The sequence below is a fragment of the Sphaerodactylus townsendi genome, linkage group LG09 (genome assembly GCF_021028975.2).
Source record: "Sphaerodactylus townsendi isolate TG3544 linkage group LG09, MPM_Stown_v2.3, whole genome shotgun sequence".
Lineage (NCBI taxonomy): Eukaryota > Metazoa > Chordata > Lepidosauria > Squamata > Sphaerodactylidae > Sphaerodactylus > Sphaerodactylus townsendi.
Genome location: NC_059433.1, coordinates 62462573 through 62488643, shown reverse-complemented (window position 1 = coordinate 62488643; position 26071 = coordinate 62462573). Strand labels below are relative to the sequence as shown.

Here is a 26071-nt window from a genome sequence, read left to right as displayed (position 1 = left end):
GATTTCCTAGTCAAGTCTGGGATTGCAGCCTTAAGACTAAACCACGTCACTTCGGAAATTGAAGTTCTTACATCAGAATTATCTGGGGGAGGTGGGTTCGAATCCCCGCTGGTGCCATGGAAACTTGCTGGGCAACCTTGGGCCAGTCGCACCCTCTATGTTTAATCTACATAACAGGGTGGCGAAGATAAAATGGAAGTGAGGACTAGGATGTGAAGTCTGGCTGCTTTTCTAAGGATACGTGGCAGTCACCTCTACTGAATAAGTGAAGCTCGAGAGTAATCAGGTGGAGGATGTAGTGGCATGTGGCCGAACCTTTCTCCCTCCCCAGTTTTTTTAAAGGCGACGTAATCTACTTGTCGAAATGCAGCCAGCAACTTTCTAGCCCTCTCCTCCGGAGCAAAACGTTCCAGCACAAACCGCAGGACAGCGAACGGGTCACCAGCCTCCACCTGGAAGCCGCGGCGGCGGCAGCGCTCTGCGCGCACGCGCGCGCTCCTCAGGCCGGCCGGGACTCCCACGTGACGCGGAGGAAGCTGTGGCTGGCTGGCTGGCTGGCGGGCTGGCGGGCGGGCGGGCGGGCGGACGGGAGGGGAGGGGGTCGGAGGAGCGAGGAGGGGGGCCGGCGCCGCCGCGCTGCGTCTCTCCGGGTCCCGGCCGGCCGGCCGCGCACAGAGCACCAGAGGCGGGCGGGGGGCGGATCCATGATGGCGTCTATGCAGGTGAGTCGCCTGCGGCGGGGCTGGGCTGGCGCGTCCTTTCGCCCTGAGGGTCACCCGGCGCTGAGGGGGGCAGGGGAGTGGGAGGGAGCCCGGAGAGCGTCCGAGGAGGGCTTGGCGACGGTTGGGAGAGCGGCCGGCCCCGCGCGGGCGTTTGCGGATGCGGCAGCTGTGCGGACGGGCTGGGCTCGCCATGAGGAACTGGAGGAGGTGGAGAATCTGCGGGTGGGCGAGGAAGGGAGAGCGAGGGCCAGGCAGGCAGGCGTCGCCCCGGGGAAGCCAGCCAGCCAGCCAGCCACCCAGCCTGCCTCTCTGGACGGGCCGAGGAAGAGAAGCGGGCTGTGCGAGGAGGGTCGCGGCAGGTACGGCTGGTTCCCGGAAGAGCAGGTGCCTTGCTGGGCCCTGGCTGCCTCCTGGGCGTGGGTTTGGGCTGTGGCTGGCGGTGGCCGTGGGAAGAGACGCTCGGCGGCGGCCTGCTTGCTGTGACAGGTCTGTTCGCACCTCAGCGGCTGCCTGCGGTTGGATGGTAATCCCGCTCCATTGAAGCCCTAAATTGACGCTTTCCATGGTGGGGCTGCTGCGGAACGCAGGGGGAAAGAGGACCCCCACCCCCCACCCCGCCGTGTCACTTCGGAAGTTGCCGTTCTGATGTCAGAATTAGTTATCTAGGGGACGTGGGTTCGAATCCCCCCTGGTGCCATGGAAACTCGCTAGGTAACCTTGGACCAGTCGCACCCGCTCCACTTAATTTGCATTTCAGGGTGGTGAAGATAATATGGAGGTGAGGACTAGGATGTTATCCACTGTGGAATCCCCATTAGGGAGAAATGATATATTTTTTTAAAGTTTGGCTGCCTTTCTAAGGGTTAGATTAGAACATGTCAGTCACCTCTATTGAGTGAGTGAAGCTCCAGAGAAATCAGGCTTATAGTGGTATGTTACTGATTATTTTTCTCTTTTAAAAAGGCAACTTTTACAATAGGTAGGGTATGTGCCTGTGGAAGGACTGAAGAAGGGGGAGAGGAGGAGGCTTTAAAAGGCAGGAAGTATGTCATGTGTGTCTTTCTCCATTCATTTTTGCAGGCATCAGTCATTGTATCTTTTCCTGTATTTGGTGAGGTGTTGTTGTGGTTCCCCAAGACTTCAAACTGAGTGTGCCATGGAGAATTTCCTATTTGTATCTCTCACTGGTCAAAAGTTCAGTGACCATGGTCTGTTTCCCCCAGTGTTGGCTTACTTGGCAGGGTTGTTGTAAGAGGCATTGTGACAAGCACAAAGTATTTTGGGGAAATATTCTAGATAAACGCTGTGTATTTTTTATAATTGTAAAGTTAATTATTGACATTTATGACTCCTCTTAGAGATTGAGTTCAAGCTTGCCCATGCTTAAACAAGCATATCATATGAAATACAAATCTTTCCTATGAAAGCTTAATGCTACAGGTCATCGGTTAGTTTTAGGGTGACACAGAACTGCTTTTAAGACAACATTTTACCATCCTGTATTTGTTTGTTATCCAAGCATGACCTGGATAACCCAGACTAGCCCAATCTCATCAGGTTTTGGAAGCTAAGCAGAGTCTACCTTACTTAGTGTTTAAATATACCAGGGTCAAGGGGCAAGCAATGGTTGACAACCTCTGATCGTCTCTTGCCTTAAGACGATCTACAAGGTCGCCATGTCCACTCTGACTTGACAGCAAACAAATAAATAAAAATCCAGGCCTGTATTTAGAATTAATGTAAATAGTAAACTAAAACAAGCTAAACATGAAAAGTAGCATAATTACTGAGTGTAATTTTTTTTAAGGGCGAAGTATCTAAAAATTTGCTGAGGATGAATGAAACACTGACAATGCACTTCTGAGCAAAATTACACCTTTCTAAATCAGTTGGAGTCAACAGACTTAGAACAGCATAACTTTGTCTAGGATAGCACAGTAAGAATGTGTAATATCTAACAACTAACAGATTGGTAGACAGAAGTCCAAGGAACTTGTTTATCTCCACTTTGCTTATCCAATCTGTTTTCTATTCTGCCTTTCATGAAGCTGACTTGCAAAGTGCATTGAAGCAGCAGTGAGAGGAAAAAGCTTTTAAAACTCATAGGCTTTTAAAACTCCAAGTGACTCGGTTATCATGGAAGGCACGTAGATTTGATGGTATTCTTTTTTTAGGAAGGGTTTTTTCTTTTGCTCTATCTCTCCCATACAGTTTCCTATGACTTTGCTTTAGTTTCTGTGTTGCAGAATAAAACAAGGGTCTCAGCTGTATGATCACAAAAGTGCTAGTGCTACTGAAAGACTATTCCACTCAAGCTACTGTTTAATACTTATTGAAGTTTCTTGAACTATTCCTTGGTAAGTCACATTAATACAGCTGTCACAGCTCTCATCATATTGTAGAGGCTGTGATGATGAGAGTATTTATTGGACCAGTCGCACCCGCTCCACTTAATTTGCATTTCAGGGTGGTGATACTAATTACTAATACAAATGACCTTAGACAATTTGACCAGGGAATCAAAGGCATGGGTTAAGCATTTCTTATTTCCCTTATTTATATAGCATTGCAAAACATTCTTGATTCCTTGGACCAAGTTTATGCGGTAAAGAATTCCTGGAGTAAAATATTATAACAGTTTATTGAATCATTGGTCTCTCTTCCAGTTTTCCAGTGTGTATGTTAGAAGCCATTGATGAGGGTGAGGTAGAAACTCTGTCATTTGTATTTCTTTTCAGTATCTAGTCCACAACGTTAGACATTTAGTGGCCATAATTTTCCAGAAGAGGGAAGAATGTTTGTAGAAGTTGGATCTTTTGGTATTTTGAAGTCAAACACTAATAATATAAAATTCTGCATTTTTAATCTGCAGTACTGGCAGGTAAGGCTTAGAGATACTGGACTAATTTGGTGCAGTTAATTACTAGTGAGCCATAAAGCTTACTAGATCACCTTGGGCAAGTCTTTTGCTCGGAACTGCGTCTCACAATAGTATTTAGAGTACATCCTGTTTGAAAACAACTAGCTCATATATATTATTACCAGTATATAGCAAAATAACCCACCATCATGAAAAACTTACCAATATCATGTTCTATGATGTGCAAGTTAGCACAGTAGTGGTTATGATCTAGCTAACCAATTATTTTTTTTTGCTGATGATGCGTGTATTAAAGTTAGATCCATTCTTGAGCAAACATGCTAATAATTGGTATATTTACTTAGACTTGTGAAACTAAAATTAGTTTCATATCTGTGTTGGATTCAGAATCTGACCCTTCAACATGTTAGATTCTGGATCCGGTATTTTAGCAGAGTGCCAAAGGCTTATTGTGGGCAGCAAAGCCCATTTAGTCTCTGTGTGTGCCAGAAACAAAAATTACGAAGAAGCTTTTTATTTGTTCAAATTGATATACTTCATTTATTTGAGGAACTCTTTCTATTTCTAGATAGGATAAATATTGTTTCCTAATGCAGTCTAACAAACTAGGGTAGAGGGAGATACTGCAGTTGTCCTCCCCTCTTGGTATCAAGATGGAGAAATGGTGTGGAGAGGTGTTAAAGGCAGAAGGAATTGCCCCTGAGAGTATCAGTCTACATGGGATAATGTCAGAGCAGTTGAGAAAGGATGCCCAGTGCCTGGATCCATCCAACTCTCTGACTCTCTAGTCAAGTCCCTTTCTCAAGTCCTTCACTTCTAATAGTCTGTTAAAGTTGTCTACCTGGGCTTCGTTAAAATGATTGCTGACTGAGATGATTGAAACCCTATGTCCTGTGTGGTAATTTTTTAAAAAGATGTTAGAAAAGATTTGTATTTATTTATTATTTATTTTCTGCCCTTTACTACAATCTCAGGACAGGTTACGATAAAAACCATAATAAAATCCCATACAATAAAAAAACAATCCTAAAACCATAAAACCTTTGCAACCATTGAAATTGGTCCCATATAACCTGACCAAACGGTTCCCTGGAGACCACCTCAGGATTAGCCAAAACCATGGAGTCCAATTCCATGTCAATCTGAGTAACTTTACTTTGAAAGTGTTTTGCAAAATCATCACAGCTGACTTCTGAGGGTGCAACCGATCCCCCTTGCCTTATGGCAGACACCAACCCATTCACCACTTGGAAAAGTTCAGCCAGATAACTATTTGCAGACGCAGTGGAGGCGGAGAAGTAGGCCCTCTTTGCCGTCTTCACCGCCATCTGGTTGGCTCAGTAGTGAGCTCTCACCGATGTCCGGTCAGATTCTCAGTGGGCTTTCCTCCACCGGTGCTCAAGTCATCGGTCCTAAGCTCCCCAGTATATCAGGAGGCCATCTGGGCTCCACCAATAGACCAAGGGTGCTTTGGAGCAATCATGTCAATGGCAGATTCCGCATGGACCAAAAACAGCGGTGTGAAAACGGTGTAAACCTTTTTACACTGTTTTAAACCATTTGACACCACTATTTTGGGCCCATGCAGAATCTGCCAATGGCTCTGGTCATTTTGCCATTCCATCAGGGCCTCGACATGAGCATCAGCCATGTTGACAGGAAACTCTGCCAGAGCCCTCAGGAATCCTTCAGATGTTATCTTGCTCTGAGGGTGGACCATCTCAATCAGCCCCACGCCCCTGCAGTGGCAAGTGGCACCAATAGTCCAAATTTCATGAGGTGGTGATCTGTTCATGACAATGGGCAGATCTTGAAGCCCTCCACCAGCGGGCCACCACCTCTTTGCTCAGTTGCAAACACCAAATCAAGAGTATATCCCGTTTCACGTGTAGAGCCAGCCCCAGCGTTGTCCTGGGACCCCTGAGGTCCTGAGCCACTCCAAACAAGGTGTACTCAGTGTGGACATTGAAGTCCTCCAACACAACCTCTTTCTTGTCTCTCTGGCCAAAGACAAAGAACACACTCAGCACCTGGAACAGCATTGAACAGCATCTGGTGACAGCAACCGCCTCTCTGTGGACTATGGCCTCACCATTTGTCTGGGGAATATGGTTGGATTGGGAGGAGTGCAGGTGACAGGATCTTGATGATCATGGACAAAGGGCAGTATTGTGCTGGGTGGCAAAACAGCTGAGTGCACATAAGGGGTATTAGATGTCTGAAGGCTATTACTACTTCTGTTTCGCCCCCCAAGTCTCAGGAAGCCATATTGGCCAGCACGGTAATCTGAGGGTGCTGTTGGTGAATGCCAGGTTGGTCCAGAATAAGTTCTCTATCATCCATGAGTTGATTGTGGATGAAAGGGCCAAGCCGGTGTTCATCAGAGACCTGGGTGGGTGAGTTAGGCGGGCCTGTGCTCACCCAGCTATGCCCCCCCATGTGTCTGGTACACACCACTTTGCCTATGATCACCAAGATCCTATCCCTACACTCCTAATGGCCACCCCTGCATCCCTGGTGCCCACTGCACTGGCCACTTATTGGTTCCCTGGAGGTGCAGAGTACCTGGATCTCACCCAGGTATCTGGGACTCCCTGATGTTATTGGAAAATGGAGGACTGGAGCTGTCTCCCATTCAGCCCAGTCACCCCCTCCCCCCCACTCCCCAGGTCAACCATCCACCTTGACCTGGTTTCTGCATCCTGCAGGCTTAGCGCCCAGCCCAGGTAAACCAGTCCGGAGGATCAAGCAGAGCCCCCAAAGTGTCTCCCATTCACCCACCCCTCCCCCCAAAAACACACCCTAATCCCACTAAAACCCCAACACAATAATAACTTTAAAAAAAACAGTTTGGCCTGTCCCAAACCAGCCCTTTGGCCGCTGCCCAGGGGCACTGCCTCAGCCCTCATGCTGATTATGTAGTTGACTGGCTGGCTGGCCTCAGTCCAGATCTTGCCAGCTGAGGTAGCCAGCTTCAGTCAGCAGGGAAAGATCCTGGATTTTGGCAGGTCTTTTTGCAGGCTGATTCCAAGTCGGCAGGCACAGCGGCAGAGCAGCTTCGTTAATGTTGACAGATAATTTGTGACTGTGATTCGCTGTTTAAGAGCATGCACTCCAGGAAGTTGCTTTGAACCAGCCCTGAGTTCTTAAAAAGCAGTTTGTAAAATGGCCCGAGGGTAGCAGCATTTGTCTTGCTATGTGATTTTCTGGATCACAGCCTTTCCGTCAGCATGTAAAAAGCTGAAGCTTAGAAATAGCCTAGCTTTCCTTTTGCCTAGCTTTCAGGTGGCACTAATTTTAATTTGATGTGATCAATGTAAAAGTGTACAGTGATGTGGAGACAGTTACTGCAGTTGGGATAGCCTTGCTGTGTGTTGGAAGAGGGGCTCTTTACTACCTTGAAAGTGAATAGTTCTTCTTCAAAGTTTAAGGCATTTCTGTGTGGAAGGGCTAGTTCTGCCCTTAAAAAAACCCCACCAACATGGATGATTCAGTAAATTCATTGAGTTCACACTTCAGTAAATTTTGAAAAGGTAAACTTTGTTTGATATGGTTTGAAAATGATGTGGTCATTGGCAAGGGAAATTTTCCTGTAATAAACTGCGGGCATGTTTCTGGAATCCATGAAAACTGTATTGTAGGACATCATAACAGTTCTATTAAATCAGCTAGGACAAAGCAGTGTTTTCACCTCTCAAAGAGAAGACACTGGATTTTAAAAGATGCTTACTGAGCCAGTGTAAAGACTGAAAATCATTTGTCACTGACAGAAATGCAACTGAAAAAGTGTGCATGAACCCCTCTGTCCCCCACAGAGAAGCCATTTGGGAGGACTGCAGCAGTCAGCTGCCAGTGGATACATTCCTCAACAGATCTGGGGGGCCCTTTTGATGAGACCGTAAGACCACTGTGAGATTCCCCACAACAGTTTGTAGTTTTGGGCAACTGTTCCAGGGTGCATCATAATGATTCCATATTTTATAGGAAACTGAGATACCCACCAGCTGCACTCTCAATATATGTAAAAAAGAAGTATGTGAGCATCTCATTATAGTTGTCTTCACCTGGAAATGTGGCAGCAATCTCATCAAAAACATTTCTCACATCTTCAATTGCGATAAAAGCTAGTGCAGCAAGAAATTTCAGTGTAATATGTTGATATTTGTTCCATATTCAGTGTCCAAGCCAACATTTTTTTTATTTTCCTGGTGAAATACAGATGAAAAGAATACCCTTTGACCTCAGTGTGTGGAAAGGCAACCCTCACTGCAGTCATACAGGCCTTCTGAAAATTGTATGGGCAGTTTTCTGTGTGGTCATTTTTCCTATAGACATTCATGACTGAGGGCATTTTTCTGGTCACCTTTCTTGTGCATTGTAAATACCAGTTATCACCACCAGAGGGTGCATTCATACAAAATTTGTCATATGAAATTGATGTAAGAAGTCATTTGCTAGTAACTGCATCACGTTATTTGCTCTGACCTAAATCGCCCAAGTTAGCTGGATCTTGGAAGTTAAGTAGGACAACCACAGTTAGTACTGGGGAGATCACCAAGGAGAAGCAGGCAACCACTTCTGTTTGTCTCTTGCCTTGAAAACCCTACAGGGTCGCTTTTCATCAGCTGTGACTTGACAGGAATTTTTCCTGTGTCATCACATTAAGTGCATAGCCGTTAGCTTGGATATTCATGTTTTGAAGGTTGATTAATGGGTCATCAGGAAGTTATTCCAACAAAAATCCACTCTTGATTGATGAGTGAAGTTGTTCTTTTCCTTCCAATTATGCTGGAATGTCAGTATGTAGTTTTTTTTTCCTTGCAACTGTCTTTACTCCACAACATCCCTGAAAGGCAAAGCTTGAAAGTCAAAATGAAGAAGGGTGTTATTTTGGCCTGTAATCAAACAGAAACTTTGACCTTTGGGACAACTACATATCATTTTACAGAAATGCCCTTTCAGTTAATCTATTTAGAATGAATGGATATGTTTAATTGAGCTGATATTTAATTTGTAACTTTTTTGAGGAGCTGGATGATCACTTTGAATATTAATTATTGCACCAGTGTTTAGAATTGTGTGTATCAAACTACATTGAGCAGAAGAGAAATTTGGGTGCTGTGTGGTTTCCGGGCTGTATGGCCGTGTTCTAGCAGCATTCTCTCCTGACGTTTCGCCTGCATCTGTGGCTGGCATCTTCCTCTGAATACAGCCATACAGCCCGGAAACCACATAGCACCCAAGTGATTCCGGCCGTGAAAGCCTTCAACAATACACAGAAGAGAAATTGTTAGAGTTCTCAGTGTCACAAATTGTTTCCAAAAAGTAAAATGTCGTACACAGCGTAGCGTTAAAATCTGTGGATTAGAAAAAATTAAACTTGTCATTCTGACTTTTTTTGAAAACGAAGCAATCATATTATTAACTTTAGTTCTGAAAAACCAGTTCTTTGTCTAATGCATTACCCAACAGTACAATGTACAAGTGTACAACCTTAAGGAATGGATACTTTCATGAAACAATTTCTTTTTTAGAAGAGGCTACAGAAAGAGCTGTTGGCTTTACAGAATGAACCACCTCCAGGAATGACCTTGAATGAGAAGAGTGTACAAAATTCAATTACACAGTGAGTGTCTACAATTTTATCAGTTCTGTTTCAAGTGAAAATGACCATGATATTTTCTTATCATCAGTACAATAAAATAAAGCAGTATATGATGCTTGCATATGCATTAATGCTACTCCTAATTGTAGCTCTGTGTGTGTTTGTGTGTGTGTATATGGATGCTGCAGAATCAGTATTTCTATCTGTTTTCTCATTTGATAAGTCTTGTATGACTGTCCATGTATATAGACTTTAAAATATTAAAGAATATTCTGTTTTTTTATTTAGCATTGTCAATGTTTGGTCTGAGTGGAGTCCTAAATTGTAATTGGAAGAGACTATTCTTAAAGTGTTTTGCTTTTTGTGTATTGGCTACATTGCAAAGAAATAATAATAGAAGTAGTCAGAAGGAGGGAAGCTCCATAGGGGAATTGCACAGTATCCTAGATACGCTGTTTGAATGTTTTTGTTGACCGGTTTGAAAAATTATGCAGATAGGATCACCATATTCATATTGACCAGCTCACTGGGATTTACCTGGAATATGGACACGCTACCAAATACTCCCTAGACTAGTGGTTCTCAACCTGTGGGTCGCAACCCCTTTGGGGGTCGAATGACCCTTCCACAAGGGTTGCCTAAGACCATCGGAAAACACATATTTCCGATGGTCTTAGGAACCGAGACACACATCTACCTGTGTTGTATATCTATGTTGTGAACCGCCTGGAGCCCTCCGGGGGAGGGCGGTATACAAGTTTAATAATAAACAAACAAACAAACAAATTTATGGCTGGGGGTCACCACAACATGAGGAACTGTATTAAAGGGTTGCGGCATTAGGAAGGTTGAGAACCACTGCCCTAGACACATTGCCTGGCCCAGGTTTCCAGCTTCCATTTTTAAAATCAAAAAATTGAATGTACGGCTCCTGCCAATGAAGACAGTCAAATTCCACTTTCTAGGCAGTTGTGCAAGTTCTGGGTATGATTGACAGGCCTTGCTTCCCTGTTCCCATGTGGTTTTTTCATCTGACCTTGCAGAATCAGTTGGTAATTTTGTGTTGTTTTGCTTCTTTCTTACTTCTGAAAGTGTCTTCTGCCTTCTTGTAAATTTCAGAGCTATTTCAGAAAATAACTAACATCATTAAGAGTCAGATTGAATGGAACCGTAACAAATAATTCACTAAGGAATGGAATGAATCAATGATCACTTCCCAACAACTGGCGCGCATGACTCACTTCCAGCTGTGGAAGTGAGTCCTGCATGCTGATTGGTTGAAAACTGAATCGAAGGGGTGGTGGCAGCTTGCTGCCTTCTGCCCTGCCGGCCCCAGCACCACCATTCCTATTCCCCCACCTGCCCTTCTTCTGCCCAAATGCCAAGCTGGGCTGGCAGGGCAGCAGCCTCGCTTCCCTCCCTCCCTCCCCCCCCCCCCCCAAGAATAAGCCAGGCCTGGCAGGGCATTGGTGACAGCTGCCTTCCTGCTGGCCTGGCAACAGCCTTGTCAGTCTCCTGCCTGCCCTTACCCACACCCCAAAGACCAAGCTGTGCTTGTTGGGGCAGCAGCAGCAGCAGCAGCAAAGCTGCCTTCCCACCTAGCTCGGCAGCTGCCTCCCTAGTCCCCCTCCTCCCATCAACAAACTTTGCTCCAGAGGATGTTCCACAGGCATAGAGGCCAACTGCGGCCACCAGAACTCCACCAAGGCAACCTCCAACCCCCCCCCCCCCAAACTCTGGAAAGGTTTGTTCATTTTCATTTTCAGGGGGGGCAGTGGCGGAGGCAGATAGCAAGCAGGGGGTGGGTAAAGTGGCAGTTGTGCAGAAAAATGTTTGCTCACCCCCCTGCTTTCTAGAGCCCATTGCATTCCCCCAGTATTCAGTTTTGCTGCTAGTTAAGTAATAATAGATCAAGGTCGTATAATCAGGTGAGTATTTAATGTGCCAAAGGCCACACTTATTTGTTGTAACTCTAGACTTTTTACAGAATTTAGGTTATCTAAAGAAAAGTCATTGGTTTGTAACTTCTTTAGTCCCACATAGCCCAGTTTTCACCAGGACTCAGTGGCACTTTGCTCGCAAGAATTTTATGCACAGTAGGACTTTAATTATGTTATATACAAGATTATTTGGTTGCCAGCCTCCAGGTGAGGCCTGCTCAACTTGCTTAAAGAAAACGGCAGCTTTGAAAGATGAACTCTGTGGCATCACATCCCCAATGAGTTCCTTCCCCAAACTTTCCCCTTCCCAGGCACCACTTCTGGAATTTCTGAAGCTTGAGATAGCAACTCTAACTGATTTATAGCATGTACTTTAGGTATGCCATTAAAACACTTTCTGGTCTGTTGACAACTGAGTGTGGCCAAGGGCCATGGAATATTGACAGCAGTTCAGAGTCGACTACATGGGAAAGAAGAATGGAAAAATGGCCTTCTCAAATTTGTAGGAGTGATATAAAGTCCAGTGTATGGCAGTGGATACATCTCCAAGTTATTACTCTGCTTGCAATTTTCCCGCAGGCCAATAACTTGTACATTGAATTTACTAAGGTAGAAACATGAAGGGCCAGTGTGGTGTAGTGATTAAGAGCAGTTGATTCTGATCTGGAGAACCAGGTTTGATTGTCCACTCCTCCACATGAGCAGTGGACTTGTATGTGGTGAACTGGATTTATTTCCTTGCTCCTGTCAGTTGTGTACTGCTGTAAAATCCTATGATTTTAAGAAGCATACACCAGATTTTTGTGATCTTTAGTGTGGGTGAGTTCCGCAGGGCCTGTAAGACTGTGTTGTTCCACCGGGCCTTTGGAGTGTCCAGCTGCTGACATGGTGCCCCCTTACTGCCCTGCCCCTAGGGCAGTTACATCAGGGTCCCCTCATATTGAGGGGTCCTGCCATCCCCCCCCCATGGGGGTAGGTTTTAAATTGGGGTCGGAAGCCGTTTATTATGGGTTATGGTTTTTTGCTGTTTTAAGCGAGTTTTTAAGCTTCATTTTATGGGATGTGAGCCTCATGTGTTTATATTTAATGTACCTAACCGCTCCTGTTGATGTTGTAGTGAATGTTGTTCACCGCCCGGAGCCCTTCGGGGATCGGGCGGTATACAAATTAAATAAATAAATAAATAATAATAATAATAATAATAATAATAATAATAATAATAATAATAATAATAATAATAATGGATACATGAGTTTTTCTGCTGCAGCAGCTGTTTCTGCAGCATCCTTAGAATGGCTGGTAGGTTGCCAGGAACCTGTTGGAGACTCTTGTTTTAGTCCATGATAGAGCCACAGCCACATAACATTATCAGAACAAAAAAAATCAAAAATGGGAAAAAGTGCTGGGGAAAAATCTCTAAGCAACCATTCTATTTAAAAAGTATCCTTTATTTATAATGTGTTTCAAGCACTACTGTTCTTCAAGGCAAGTTGACTTACATTAAGGTAGATGAATCTGTTTATCTTTAATATTAGGTCAGTTATAGTGCCTTGACAGACACTGACAGAAGTTTTTTTGAGCACCCATATTGATTTAACTGTCTTAATTTTCAAGGCAACGCTTCATGAAAGAGACTCTTGAAACACTGGGAATAATTGGCTGAATAAGTTGTAGTTGTATAGTGATAAGACATGTGGTGAATGTTGTACACTTGGCGATAATGTTGAAATATATTCTAGTGTTTGGTGAATTCTAGTTTGGTGAATTCTGTTGTCTTGTTGGGCTTTAAGAGATGCTCTTGTGCTTTTTATTTCCAAAGGTGGATTGTAGACATGGAAGGTGCTCCCGGAACATTATATGAAGGGGAGAAATTTCAGCTGCTGTTTAAGTTCAGCAGTCGATACCCATTTGACTCTCCTCAGGTAACTTGCAATGTTCTTTGTTTAGCTTAAGTTTTAAAACTGCTGTTTTTGTTGTTCGGACTTGCTGAGGTTTTTTTTATTAGACTTCAAAATTGCTTACAGTTTAAACTTGCACTTTTAATTAAAGATAGTTGCTGTGATACAAGTTTCGGTGGGGGGCAGCATATAAATAAATAGTTGCAGCATTCTGTTGGATTTATTTTACCCCTGTCCACCATGATGAAGTTTAACCTAATACAGCTATATCTGTTGAAATTTGACAATGTACTGAAAAGCAGGGATTGTAAACCCGGTTATGGTGGTGGCGAGAAGATGCTTCTCAGAGATTCTTCATTCCCACCCATCACCTTCTAAATGCTGGTAGCATCTCATTAATGGGTCCCTGATGTTCTTGTTCAGTTATTATTATTTATTTAGAACCAATTACACACAATCTTGCCTGGCATATCATCAGAATCAAGAAACATAAGTATAACAAACACCACAAAGTGTCAGCAGGATACTTCAGTTGTGACTGTTCCTTAAAACGCATCATAGGCCACTAGGGTCCATGCTTTGATTAGATTTTGGGTAGACTGTTATAATGGACTTTGTATGCCTGCCTTTGAAAACTGTCCAGAAATTTCGCTTGGAAGTAGCCAAGCAGTTGTCAGGGGTTGGGTTTAGGGGTTGTATTCATGCCTGTACTTGAAAGATCTGTGCTGCTGATTGTATGTTTTCAGACGCAGTTCAAATTGCTGATTCTTTAAAACCCTGAATCGCTTCAGACTTGGGTACTTCCCATATAATCCAGTTAGCCAGTTAAGATCTTCCTCATGACTCCTCTGTACCACTATCTACAGAGCTGAACTTTGTGGTAACTAGGGAATGGCCTGTCTAAGTACTTTTGGAAATATTAAGACAGAACATATTTCCTTGCATGGGCTTCTTTCTCTTGTCCTATCCCCTTTTTGAATTGCCTTTATCCTCTGGACCGTTTGCTGTGATTACTGCTATTTTTGTATAACTTTTGAATAACATATCGTTTTGTGCCTGTTCATGGCACTATCAACCATTTTATTGCCGGCACTTTCTGGTGGTTTTTATTATTTTGTTTTTAGCATTTATTGTTGGCTGTATGTATTAATTACAGTATTTCTATTCTGATTCAAGCCTTTGCCATCTTTGGAGAGGTAGCCTATACATTTCCTAAAGATTCCGTTAATACAGTTAGTGATAAATAATTCCATATCTCAGATCTATCGTTTCGTTGATATTACACTTGCTCCATTTGTGAAGACAGAATAACAAATTATTGTAGAAAGATATAGAGTTTAGATCCTTATTGTGGGATCCTGGCAGCTGCCCTGAGCCTCTGAGACCTAGGAGAGCTGCTCTCAGTCATAATAGACAATCCTGACCTTGATGAACCAATGGACTGATTTAATGCAAGGCAGTTTCATGTGTCCATGTGATCTTAAAGTGTGCTTCAGTATAGGTCAAAGGTGTTAATTTCTTTATGACCACAAGTTTTGGAGTATTATTGGAGTATTATTGGAAGCAGGCAGAGGTCATTAACATTATGTGTTCTAGTGACATATGCCTGGCCACTGCATCTATGTTGCTTTAAATTCTAGAATATGCTGGAATAGTCTTCATAATCTGTAGCTGCTAGCTTTTAGTTGGAAGGAAAGGACCCTACTCACAATTTTGCAATATCATGATGAAGTGTACCCAACTGCTGCTGGAACCAGGCATGGAACGCGGTGGGGCAAGCCAGGGCTTTTCCCCCAAGTCCCACATGGCTGGGGCACCCTGGCCCTGGCTGCCACTTTGCAAGGAAGAAGGACCACCATTGCATGATGCCCCACTGAGAGCTTGATGTAGTGGTTAAGAGCAGGTGCACTCTAATCTGGAGAACTGGGTTTGATTCCCCGCTCTGCCACTTTTGCTGTGGAAGCTTATCTGGTGAATTAGATTAGCTTGTGCACTCCAACACATGCCAGCTGAGTGACCTTTAGAGTTCTTTGGAGCTTTCTCAGCCCCACCCACCCTTTGAGTCTACTTACAGGAAAGAAAGGGGGGAATATAAATCCTCCTCCTCCTCCTCTTCCTCTTCCTCTTCCTCTTCTTCCTCTTCTTCCTCTTCCTCTTCTTCCTCTTCTTCCTCTTCTTCTTCTTCTTCTTCTTCTTCGTCTTCTTCTTCTTCGTCTTCTTCGTCTTCTTCTTCTTCTTCTTCTTCTTCTTCTTCTTCTTCTTCTTCTTCTTCTTCTTCTTCTTCTTCTTCTTCTTCTTCTTCTTCTTCTTCTTCGCTCTGAGGAAGCAGAGAGGCATGCCCAGCCCGGAACCTAGAATTCTAAATGTTTTTATGGGCTGATTCAAGCTAAAAATTCAGATACTAGAGACTGTAATCAATTATGATGGACCATAGAGAAGCAGTTGACCATTTTACTTTCCTTTTGACTGGGGCCAGTCAGTTTAATGTATTGCATCTATCTAGGCCATGGGTTTTGCTTCGAAGTGAATTAAATGGCAGACTGAATTAGCCAAGAGGGAAGGAGGCTAGATTTTATCAGTATAATAATGGCTTCTGCATTTTTACTTAAATTCCTGTACACATGCTGAATAGGAGATGAAACTGCCTGTTAGCATTTTGAGATATCCTTTCCTCACTACTTCCATTTCTGCAGACTGCCTCCAGGTACTGCAGTTGTGATATGAACACCTTCTAATTAACTTTGCCAAAGACTCCAGTAGGATCCTGTTTGCTCTGAAGATCTCTGTGCTAAGACAGGCCCTAATTTAGATTAAACATAATCAAAATAACATTATTTTGCTTCCTATTTAGTAAGCAGCATTTGTTGGTGTGTGCAGGATTAACCACTGTATGAGTTGTATCCTACCAACTGCCAGCTGGTGGACAGATGTTACTCCCTGTGTTATTCTTTCTCCAGTAATGTCTTCTGATCCTCAAAAATTATGCAAAAAGTAATATGAGGCAAGAGGGTTGCAGGGAGAAGTAGGAATCAGGTGAAATCATCACTTACTCCTGTTTGCACTGAGGCCGGTCTGGCAGAAAAGAAGGTTTTTTTGCCCAATTTCCCCATTTACTGACTTATCTCTTTGCATTCTGTCTTTTCATCTATGCAGGCCCTGTGACCTGCAGCTTCAGCTTCTTTAGAGTAAAAAAGAACTGCTGCAGGAAGGGGGAATGTGGGGAAGTTGGTGGGATAAAACACATGTTTATTAGGCACTTTACCAAATCAGTTTTTCTTCATTTTAAATGCTTTTGTTTTGTAGTACATCAATAAATGCACTGAATAATATACCAAGTAAGCAACCATAGGCCTTCAGAAGACTGTTGTATCACTTGTGATGTACTGAAATGTGGCCGCTTTTACCTTCTTCTGCTCTTTTTTTTCAAGAGTTCACTAGCCATTTTTCCATACATTTTTTCTCACATTTAAGATGCTTTCATTTTTTAGATCCCGCAGAAGTCAGTGGACCTAATAAATGTGAAATTCTATATAATTGCTATAAGGACAGAGTGCAGTCCTCAAAGAAGTGTTCTTTAACTAATTTTTGGATTCAAACACTGATTGACTTTTGTTTCTTTCTTTTTTTTAAAGGTCATGTTTACTGGTGAAAATATTCCGGTTCATCCTCATGTTTATAGCAACGGACATATCTGTTTATCTATTCTAACAGAAGACTGGTCTCCAGCTCTTTCGGTGCAATCAGTTTGTCTTAGCATTATTAGCATGCTTTCCAGCTGCAAAGAAAAGGTATGACTTCAGAAATAACCTTGAAATTTATAAAGTAAATGACAGCGATAAGATCTTAAATGCTTATCTGAGATTTTCCTAGTACTTATTAATGAAAGTTTTTAGACGTTCCAAAATAGCCTTAGAGTTGAAAGGTAAGTGTTCTGTTAGAATCAGATATGCATATTGCAGGGATCAAGACTTGAATAGGCAAAGTACTCTCTTCTGTAGGGAGTAAATAAGAAACAAGATTTAAGAAAGTATGTGAATTTCAATTACTGGATTAGTTATGTGTAGTGGTAACAACTTTAAAATGAAAGAATCCACATTAGGTGTGTGAACAATATTTTCCAGAGTCACCTTTTTCTAGAAATAAAATCTATTGAGACAGAAATCCAGATGAACAGTCTCATTAATCTTTTGCAGCAAAAGTATGTCCTGTGGCACTTCAGAAGAATTAACATTTGTTATGACTGAGCTATGCTTCTCAAGATCACCCATCTTATTGAATCTCAAAGTTCATTATCTACTGTGTAGGTGAAAACAGTGTTCTCTGTTGGATTCCGATGACTTATTTATTGTGTGAACTCTCAAGATGCCAAAGATGCTCAATGTGCATCTCTTCAGAGAGTCTCAACAGAATTGTAAAAATGAAAAGACAAGGGAAACAAAGCAACAATAGAGAAAGGTGTGTGATGAACCTGACAAGACTTGGGCTAGAGCTTCTTTTAAAAAATAGTTGGCTGGTAAGCCACCCTTTCCTGAGTAAAAAGGCCTTGCAACTATGGTGCATGCCTTGGTAACACCTAGATTAGATTACTACAATGGAGCTGTCTTTGAAGAATGTTTGGAAATTACAATTGGTACAGAGTGTTCTGTGAGGAATATTGATTGGAGAGGGTTGTAGGAGAAAGACCCAGTGGCCTGAGGAGAAAAGATGGCTGCTGCCTGGGGCAGGGAAACTTTGCCACATAGAAAACTCTCCTACACTCATAAGCAACCACAGCATGCAAACCACATTAGTCCATGCCCATGTGGAAACCACCATTGTAGTACTTTGGAAATCCATACGTCTGTCAGTGTGATAAGATTCTATATTCTAATAGCTACAGAGTAGGTTCTGTGTTATAATAGGCATGGAGTTTGGAAGAAATGTAGCTGCTTGCTCATCATTGCCGCTTCAGAAATGTTAATTCTTCATGTTCTATTTGAAGCTAGTTTTCTTACTTTAAAAGGTTGCTGAAGTTTTTAAAATATGAATTTGAAGGTTTCAAAATTCTATTCTTTACAGTGATATTTCACATAGCTTATTTTGTCTCCTGTGGGGGTGGGGGGGGGGTCACATTTCTGACACTAATAAACTCCTTTAGGTCACAATGAAGGACCATTTCAGATAAATTATTGACTTGGATAATCTCCTAATAGTTTAATAGCCCTTGGCTAATTAAAAGCTAAATCTATAATTGGGATGTTGAAGTATAACATCATTTAAATTTTGTCAGAAAATATATTTTTCTCAGGGCCAAATTGGTGCCATCCAACTATATGACTAATTTACTAATTCCCAAATGTAGAAGAACTTGGCTTGATATGGTGTTCTTCTGTCTGTACTTTTAGGGAGATATCTGGGTGTACTATATTAGGAATGAACATGTTGTACAAGTCACAAAGCAAAAGCTCTAGGACATTGTTAAGATGTATGTTCAATAACTGTGGATTAGCATTCTGTATAAATGATCTACTGTTGTGTTAACTTAAACATGCAGTTAATAGTATGAAGGAATGATTTGATGATTTGTCATTTTACCAGCATATTTCAGAGTGTTTTCAATGTATTGGCCACTTTTACAACACCATTGTATGTATCAAGTATGAATAGAACATGCACTCCGATTTATTTATATATAGCACGTTTGATTTTAGACTGTATAAATGATTAGGTTAAAATTCACAGGGCAGAGACCCAGTGTTGAAAATAAAGGAGAAAGAGCTACAGTTTTTTTTAAAGGTAACATGGATTAAAATCCATAAAGACTGCAAGCCCATCAGGCTTATTTCTTGGTTATTCTAAGACTGAAGAAATGGTATTAACTTGGATGTTTAGAGCTACCAGGACTCATGTTGAAACAAGAGTAAATATATGGTAGTCATCCAGACAGTTGGGAAATATTGCAAGAAAGGTGATTATCAAAGAAGCTCTAAAACTGCCATAGAGTTTTCATTAAAAGAAAAAAATATTCCAGGGTTTCAGTCACCTCAGACCCACATGGGCACATCATTTGCCCACATGGAAGACTGGAAAATCTACTGTATAAATCTGTGATTAGTAGTATATTGGAACAGTCTGAAGAAAATAGCTGATGACATGAGGGATCTGTGAGGGATAATAAATACTTATTCACAACAAAATATGACATGCTGAAAACGCAAGTATAGGGCAACAAAGATTCATTCAGCATCTTATATTGGAGGGTTCCAGTCGATTCATTTTAATTCAAGCTCTGTTAATCTGCAACTTAAATTTGGGACCAAGAAGTCTAATTGTGCAAATCATGGAGTCCACAAGCTGGTTCTGATCACTGCTAAATGGGTCAGTGCAGCCAAGTCTAGGGATGAGAGAGAGGGCATGAAAGGAGAAAAAATAGTTAAAATGTTATTTGGTGAACCATCTTCCTGTAGGGAACTGATGCGGCCTCGAACTGTGTATGAAGGAAAGATGACTGAATAACTTCTATAGCAGAGTAAAAAGTTTGGATCCATATGGGAACCTGACAGGAGTTTTTTGCCGAAAAAGCCTATAAAGCTGATGGGATGTGCAGCCTACCACAGATTAAGAATCTTTGGTTTGCTGCCACAGTGGTTTTCATAAGATATAGCAAAATGTGGAGTCTGTGAGGGAATGGCACAGAATAGTAAACCTAGATCATTAAACAAATAGACCTGCTCAAGGTAATGTTTATCAAGAAGCCAGGTCTTAAATATTTTAGATTTACAAAAAATCGTTATTTAGGATTTATGATAATTCATGTGAAGAGATTTGACAATTTAATAGAGAAGATTTTTGAAGTTCACCCCAAACCCTCAACTGAGAGAGAGAGTGTAAAACAGCGCCATCAATATAAAGAAAGATAAGTACTGACAGTTTAGGAACATGGAGATCTACCACAGTAAGTTTTGAAGGGCGGTCATTAAGGGTCTGTGGGGCCAGCACATGTCTCTGGTGTACTTCCTGGTAACTACAACCGAATTAGTTAAATATGACCTGGAGGTCATAGTGAACCCTCAGTTCAAAGGATACATAATCGATACTTAATTAAATTCAATCCTTTCATAGTCACCAGTGAGAGAATGAGTCAAATGCAGCTTGTAAATCAATAAATTCAGCATATAACTTTCTCTTCTTTTGAGATGTGTATTTTTTAGCAAGTTGGGCCAGAACATGAGCATAATGTATTGTTGAATTTACTTTCTTAAAGTCAATCAGTTCAGTGACAATATAGGTAATCACTCATTTTAGCACTAGATGCAAGGCGTCTTTTTAGAATGGGACAGTCTGCTTCTCTATGCCATCAGCTTTTCAAAAGTTTGTTAGGGTAGTGTGGACTGCCCCTGTGCTCCAAAATTAAATCATCAGGGCTGTTGCTGGTCTGGACCATATTTTGTGAAACTCTGTTTTGACTTGCGAGTTGAATCTGGGCATCTAAATTGGAGCGGTGCATTTTCAGCCTATGTGCTATACCAGTTATGTTGTTTTTTAGCTATTCTTACAGTTGATGTGTACAACTTCTTTTTATTAAAAAGGTAACAGCTAAAATGACATTAGTACCTTTTTTAAAAAAAAGTAAAGATTAAAATTATTTAACAAGCAGGTTAACTTTCGTGTCCATAATTTATCTAGTTTTTGTAGATATATTTTGAGGATTCTTTTCCAAAGAAATTGGTAATGTACCTCTCTATCTGCACAATTGTTTTCTTGAATGCATGCAAACCATATTATCATTCTGTAATATCCTAGTCATTTAAACATTTTGGCTTCTTTATTTCAGAGGCGACCACCAGATAATTCATTTTATGTAAGAACATGCAACAAAAATCCAAAGAAAACTAAATGGTGGTATCATGGTAAGCATTTACCTTGAAATGGGTCATCAACCATATATAGAAATAAATCCCTTATATCTACTCATCTAAATTTAGAGCATCCCTCCAATGCAAAAAGTCTATTTTGCCACAGTAGGTTTCCACATTTGAGCAGAGTAGTAGGAAGCAATTAAATTAGTTTCACATATTTCAGCTCTAGTTGCAAAATATGCACATTGTTTCCATCTGTTACAGTACAGGAAGCTAATCTGCATGTGAAATAAGCCAGTGATCATGATATATAAGGGTCCCAATGTGTTACTGGGAGTAAGCAGCATTTCCTAGTGGGAAAACCAAATTTAGGTGGTTAGAGAGAAGTTTGAAACAGCAAAGAACTGGTTGAAAAGCACTGTGAAGTCTCCATGTGTGGATAAATTAATAGTGTTGAGTACTTAGATTTATTAGATGCCAAAGAATGTTGGGATCAAGAGAAACCTAAACCCAACAGAGGCTATCCTTCAGGAGCAATCAAACTGAGTTGTTGAGGCCTAAATCAAAACAGTGGTAGGTTAGAACTCAAAGAATGGTTTGTATTTAAACATGCAATATCTGCTTTCCTTTTCCATCTTCTCAGCTTTCAGGTTCATTAAATTCATTAATTTTTTTCCTTGGAATAAAAGGCTTTGGATCTTGAGTGATGGCTGTAACTCTTGACAGTCAATTCCTATAATATCAAAACCATAGCTAAGTTTCCTCAACCATGGCTCAACATGTTGTCTGAATTGAGCCATTTTAGCAGTTGATTATTCAGTGATTCACATCTCACATTCTGCAGTGTTGGTAGTCCAAAAAATAGGCAATGTATAAACCCCTACAAATTCACCATGAAATGAAAGTTCAGCTCCATGTTAATGAGGCTACATACTAAACATTACAGATCCAACGTTCCATAGAGCCACAGTAGTGCAAATATTTTGTTTTTGCATAATCATATGAATTCTTGAGGATTTATTAGAATGATCTTGTCTGAATCCCCACCCTTTATCCTGAACTGTGTAATTCATTCCCATATACTTCTCTGTCCCTAAGCAAATGCCCAGTTCTGCCCCTGCTGGGAGAATTGAGGTGGGGTGGGGATTCTGTTCCCAAAGCAACATTAAAAAAAAAACAACAACTTCATTTCTCCCCAAAAAGGACCCAAGCAGCATACCTCATTCTTTGCTCCTTCATTTTATCCTCACAAAACCGAGGGGGTAGGGTAGGGTAGCCTGAGAGTAGGTCGCTCAGCAAGATTCCATGGCAGAGTTGGGATTCAAATTGGGGTCTGCCAGATCCAAATCCAAGGCTGTAATTATTAACAATGCAACATGGGTTTAAAGGCCCCTTCAGAACTTGCCACATTTCTAATATTAATTCTGTTTTTACGTCGTTTCATATATTAAGGGTCTTAGGAAGAAGACAAGCATTTCTATGAACATATTCAGGTTATCTGCAGTGGACTGCTTGCTGACAAGCTTGTCCTTTGCAGAAACTACATTCTTCCGTCTAGCCTTAAAGGAAAACTTGCTCTTTACACGGTTCTGGAGAATGCGCATCTTTTTTTCTATGGAAGACAGGGAAGAAGGAGGCTTCTGTATCAGTCTTCTGAAAAGAAACAGGTCACTTCTCAACCTGCCTTTTGGGATGTGCAGGAGGGATGGGAAGAGGAATGGCTAGGTAGAGGGAAACCTTAAGCAAGTTAAGGGATGCCTCCCCCCAAAAAACACAAGGCTCTGTAACCACAAATTACAATAAAAATAGTGCTAATGAGAGTGGATGGTGGGGGTTACTTCATCTGCCACAAGTGTGGAGGGGAAAGAGAGAAAAACTTGAGGAAGGTGCTGGGTGTACCGCCCGAAGCTTTAAACCATGTGCCAGAGAAGGAGGACAAGAATGAAAACAATTCCTTCCATTTCTGCTTGCTGCTAGGAGGGGTGAGGTGGAGCACTAAGTGCAAGCCATGTGCTGCCATGGATGAGAGTGTGCAAGCCACACAGCTTCATCCTGACCTGGAAAGGGTGGCTGGCTGCATAGGCACCTCAGTTTCTGTCCTGAGTGTGTGGTGGTGCATATGCCATTTGTTCCCTCACTTCTGCAGTGCCTGTTTCTCCATCTTGCTGGGCTCAGCCAGCAAGACAGTTATGCAGAAAGGGGATGTACGGAATGATTTCATAGAAAACGTTTCCAAGATACAATGTTTGGCCACTGTGATAAGCTACGCATGTGGAAAAGGCCTTAGAGAATCAGTTCTCTTGACTAGAGCTCATTTATTTCAGTTCAAATTTCTTTGAACAAAACAGTACAATGACTTGAGATCAATCTTTGTTAGCATTTCCTATTTCTGAATTCCCACTGAACAAATAAATCAAATATTTACCTGTGTTGTCACTATGTGTTTCTTTATTAAAATATGTTGGATGTTATGCGTATGTACTACATATTTGTTTGTGTTCTTTTAAAGATGATACGTGTTGATGCCACCGTTTTGAAATTCGCCTAACAGAAGATAGTCCTACTGAGAAAATGAGCACTTTGATCATTCAGTCTTTAACCTCTGACTGGAAGTGACAATAGACAATGAAGACTACTTCCTCTGACTGCATTTTTACTAGTGTGCATTCTGGGCGCATGTTGATCGCTGGTTCAGTCCACGCTACTGACATGCTTTTCTTAGTCGTACAGTATTAATGCAGGTGTTGGGAAATATCCGAATTCCATTTTTAAAATAAACTCTTGGAAGAATTTTACGTCTTCACATATTGTGCAATAATATGATTCTTGACGGTTTTGGTACATCCATTGCCGGCAATAGATTGTATCAGGAAACCTATACCCCTGCCACAAGAAAAGGTAGATGCATGATAGGGCCTATGAAAAGATTTAAGTGTGTGGATTATAAGTAACTTATCATTTTGAAAGCCACCTAATTGTGTAGATTTGGATTCGATGCACTGTGATCATAAGACTAGCAGCGTGAATGAAAACATGCTTAGCTAAAGGACTAATAAGATCATTGTATATTTATGGAACTGTCAATATTTTGACATGGAAGACTTTCAAGTTATATCAGCAGAGAGGTATATATGATGTTACCCCTGTGGTGAGATAGATACCCTTTGTGTGTTCACTATATTTCTGCAGCAAAGGTATGACTAAAATATGGTGGGAATGATTTAATCAAGATAAAATTTGTTCTGGAAATGGGAACAGATGGTAGTGATGGAACTGATTTGCTGTCAATATAGTCCTTGAATGGGCTTGTTAATATGTACACTAGAGCTGTTTTCCAAGTAGATTGCACACTGTTATTTCCTACTAGCCTTCAGCATGAGCCCTGTTGCCTACACAATATTTCATTTATTTATATGTTTGGATTTTTTTTGTTTTGAGTTCATGGTTTCTTTTGTGTTGTATGTCACGTTTGAATGTTATAAAACAATATTTTCACTGAAAAGCTGTCAGAAGATATTTTCTTGTAAACTATTTCTTTACCTTGTAAACATTATCTTGTCTTTTAATCCTGTATTATAAAGGAAAAAAATACATTTTGGACAGAGATGAACTGTTTTGACAAAAAAAGGTGTGGATCTTTTTATTTAAGTTTAGACAAAAGTATATTTTTCTTACCTTGCTTGTCCCATACAGCCATAGCAGTTTTCCAGGTTTTTTCTTCAAAGGTCTGATTACAACTAGATTTACTTTTTTTATACAGAAAAACAATTGTTAAATAGCAGTGAATTGTTCTTCACCTCTGTAATTTTATGATACTGCTTCTAGGCTGTCTTTTTAGGAAGCACTGATGTATTTTATAAACTTACTACCTTTACACATATGCAAAACTTTCTATTTCAATGCTTTTTTTAATGTTGCCTTACTGTTGCACTAAACAAAAAATCAAAACATAGTAGTAAATAAATGAATGTCTGAACTGAATAAAACTTACTTGATTTTTAAAGTAAGAACCAGATCAGCAAAGCTTGAAAAGGCCTAGCAGAGTTGGCAGAAGATCGTTCTAGTAGATTTTTAACTGCTGTATAGAAACTTGCAAATTTTATAGATATGTACATACTAGTGTACTTTGCAAATATCTTAAACATACAATTGATAAACTCAGGGGTGGGTAGAAATCAAATGGGAATATAATGGTGTTCATTGGTGGCACTGAATTACAAGCTATCAATGTGATAGGTGATGTTTTAAACAAGTAAATGTTACTTTTTCTATGTTAAGGGAATCTTTATTGGCCTCTAAAAAGTTTTACACTGCTGTGGATATAAACTTGTGTAAAGCCGTTTGCAGTCCTCCTTTATAAAATGAGATGTATTACTTTTGAATTTCTGTTAAGCCAAAAATACTATTGAGGAATTAGGACATGTATTCCTTGTTATAGTTTCTTCTATAATATTTTCATTTGTAAATTAATCTACAACAAGTGACTAAAATATATTTACAAATTGATAGTGTGCATGAGCAGTAACTACTGAATATTTCACTCATATCTTCATATTCGCAAAACTTTTTTCACTTGATGTATATGTTGGAAAACTATGTATATTGTTCATACTGCAGAACTGTATAATCATGTCAGTTTTTTCTCTTGTCCACAGTGTTGGAACACTTTAATGCATCTGAAAGAATTGATTCATTTGTGCATTTAAAAGATCAATTAATTATTCCATACTGTGGATTATATTGGTTTTTAAAGATTCCTTATGTACATTCTCAAAATCCATGCATTAGTGTTGCACCTATTTTGATTCACTTACATAAATACCACAGTATGGATTAAATAGAAATGATTAAGCAAGCATTGAAGTATCTGGGTTTCTTTATGCTTACCACTGTGTCTTTTAAATGTGTTAAATGCTGTTATCCAAAAATGCTGTCGTTCTTGCACCGAAGCAGAAATATAGGCTAGAATGAAATTTAAATAGAATATTCTGGTGTTCACACAGCATATTAATGCTTAGTTCTTTGCATCTTGGTAGATGCGTTTGCTTAAAAACTATTTTTAAAGAATCTCCATTCAAATGTCTTTAATAGAATTTCAATTATGAACATGAGATCCCAGTAGGCTACAGTCACATCTCATGATACATTATTAGCCACATACTTGCAATAAGTATGTGTTGCCACAAT

At 40.9% G+C, this 26071-nt stretch overlaps 1 protein-coding gene across 2 annotated transcripts; it reads left to right on the top strand.

Annotated features, from left to right (window-relative positions):
* The first annotated feature begins 586 nt into the window (after positions 1 to 586).
* UBE2W (ubiquitin conjugating enzyme E2 W) lies at positions 587 to 25739 on the top strand. 2 transcript variants are annotated; one of them, XM_048508139.1, is made up of 6 exons: positions 587 to 722; positions 9138 to 9229; positions 12968 to 13070; positions 16679 to 16834; positions 20860 to 20935; positions 23394 to 25739. In XM_048508139.1, the coding sequence occupies exons 1-6, from the start codon at positions 705 to 707 to the stop codon at positions 23405 to 23407; spliced, it is 459 nt and encodes a 152-aa protein (XP_048364096.1). In that variant the 5' UTR covers positions 587 to 704; the 3' UTR covers positions 23408 to 25739. The 2 variants fall into 2 exon arrangements, with proteins under 2 accessions (XP_048364096.1, XP_048364095.1); XM_048508138.1 differs by lacking the exon at positions 587 to 722 and adding an exon at positions 1028 to 1081.
* Positions 25740 to 26071: the final 332 nt, after the last annotated feature.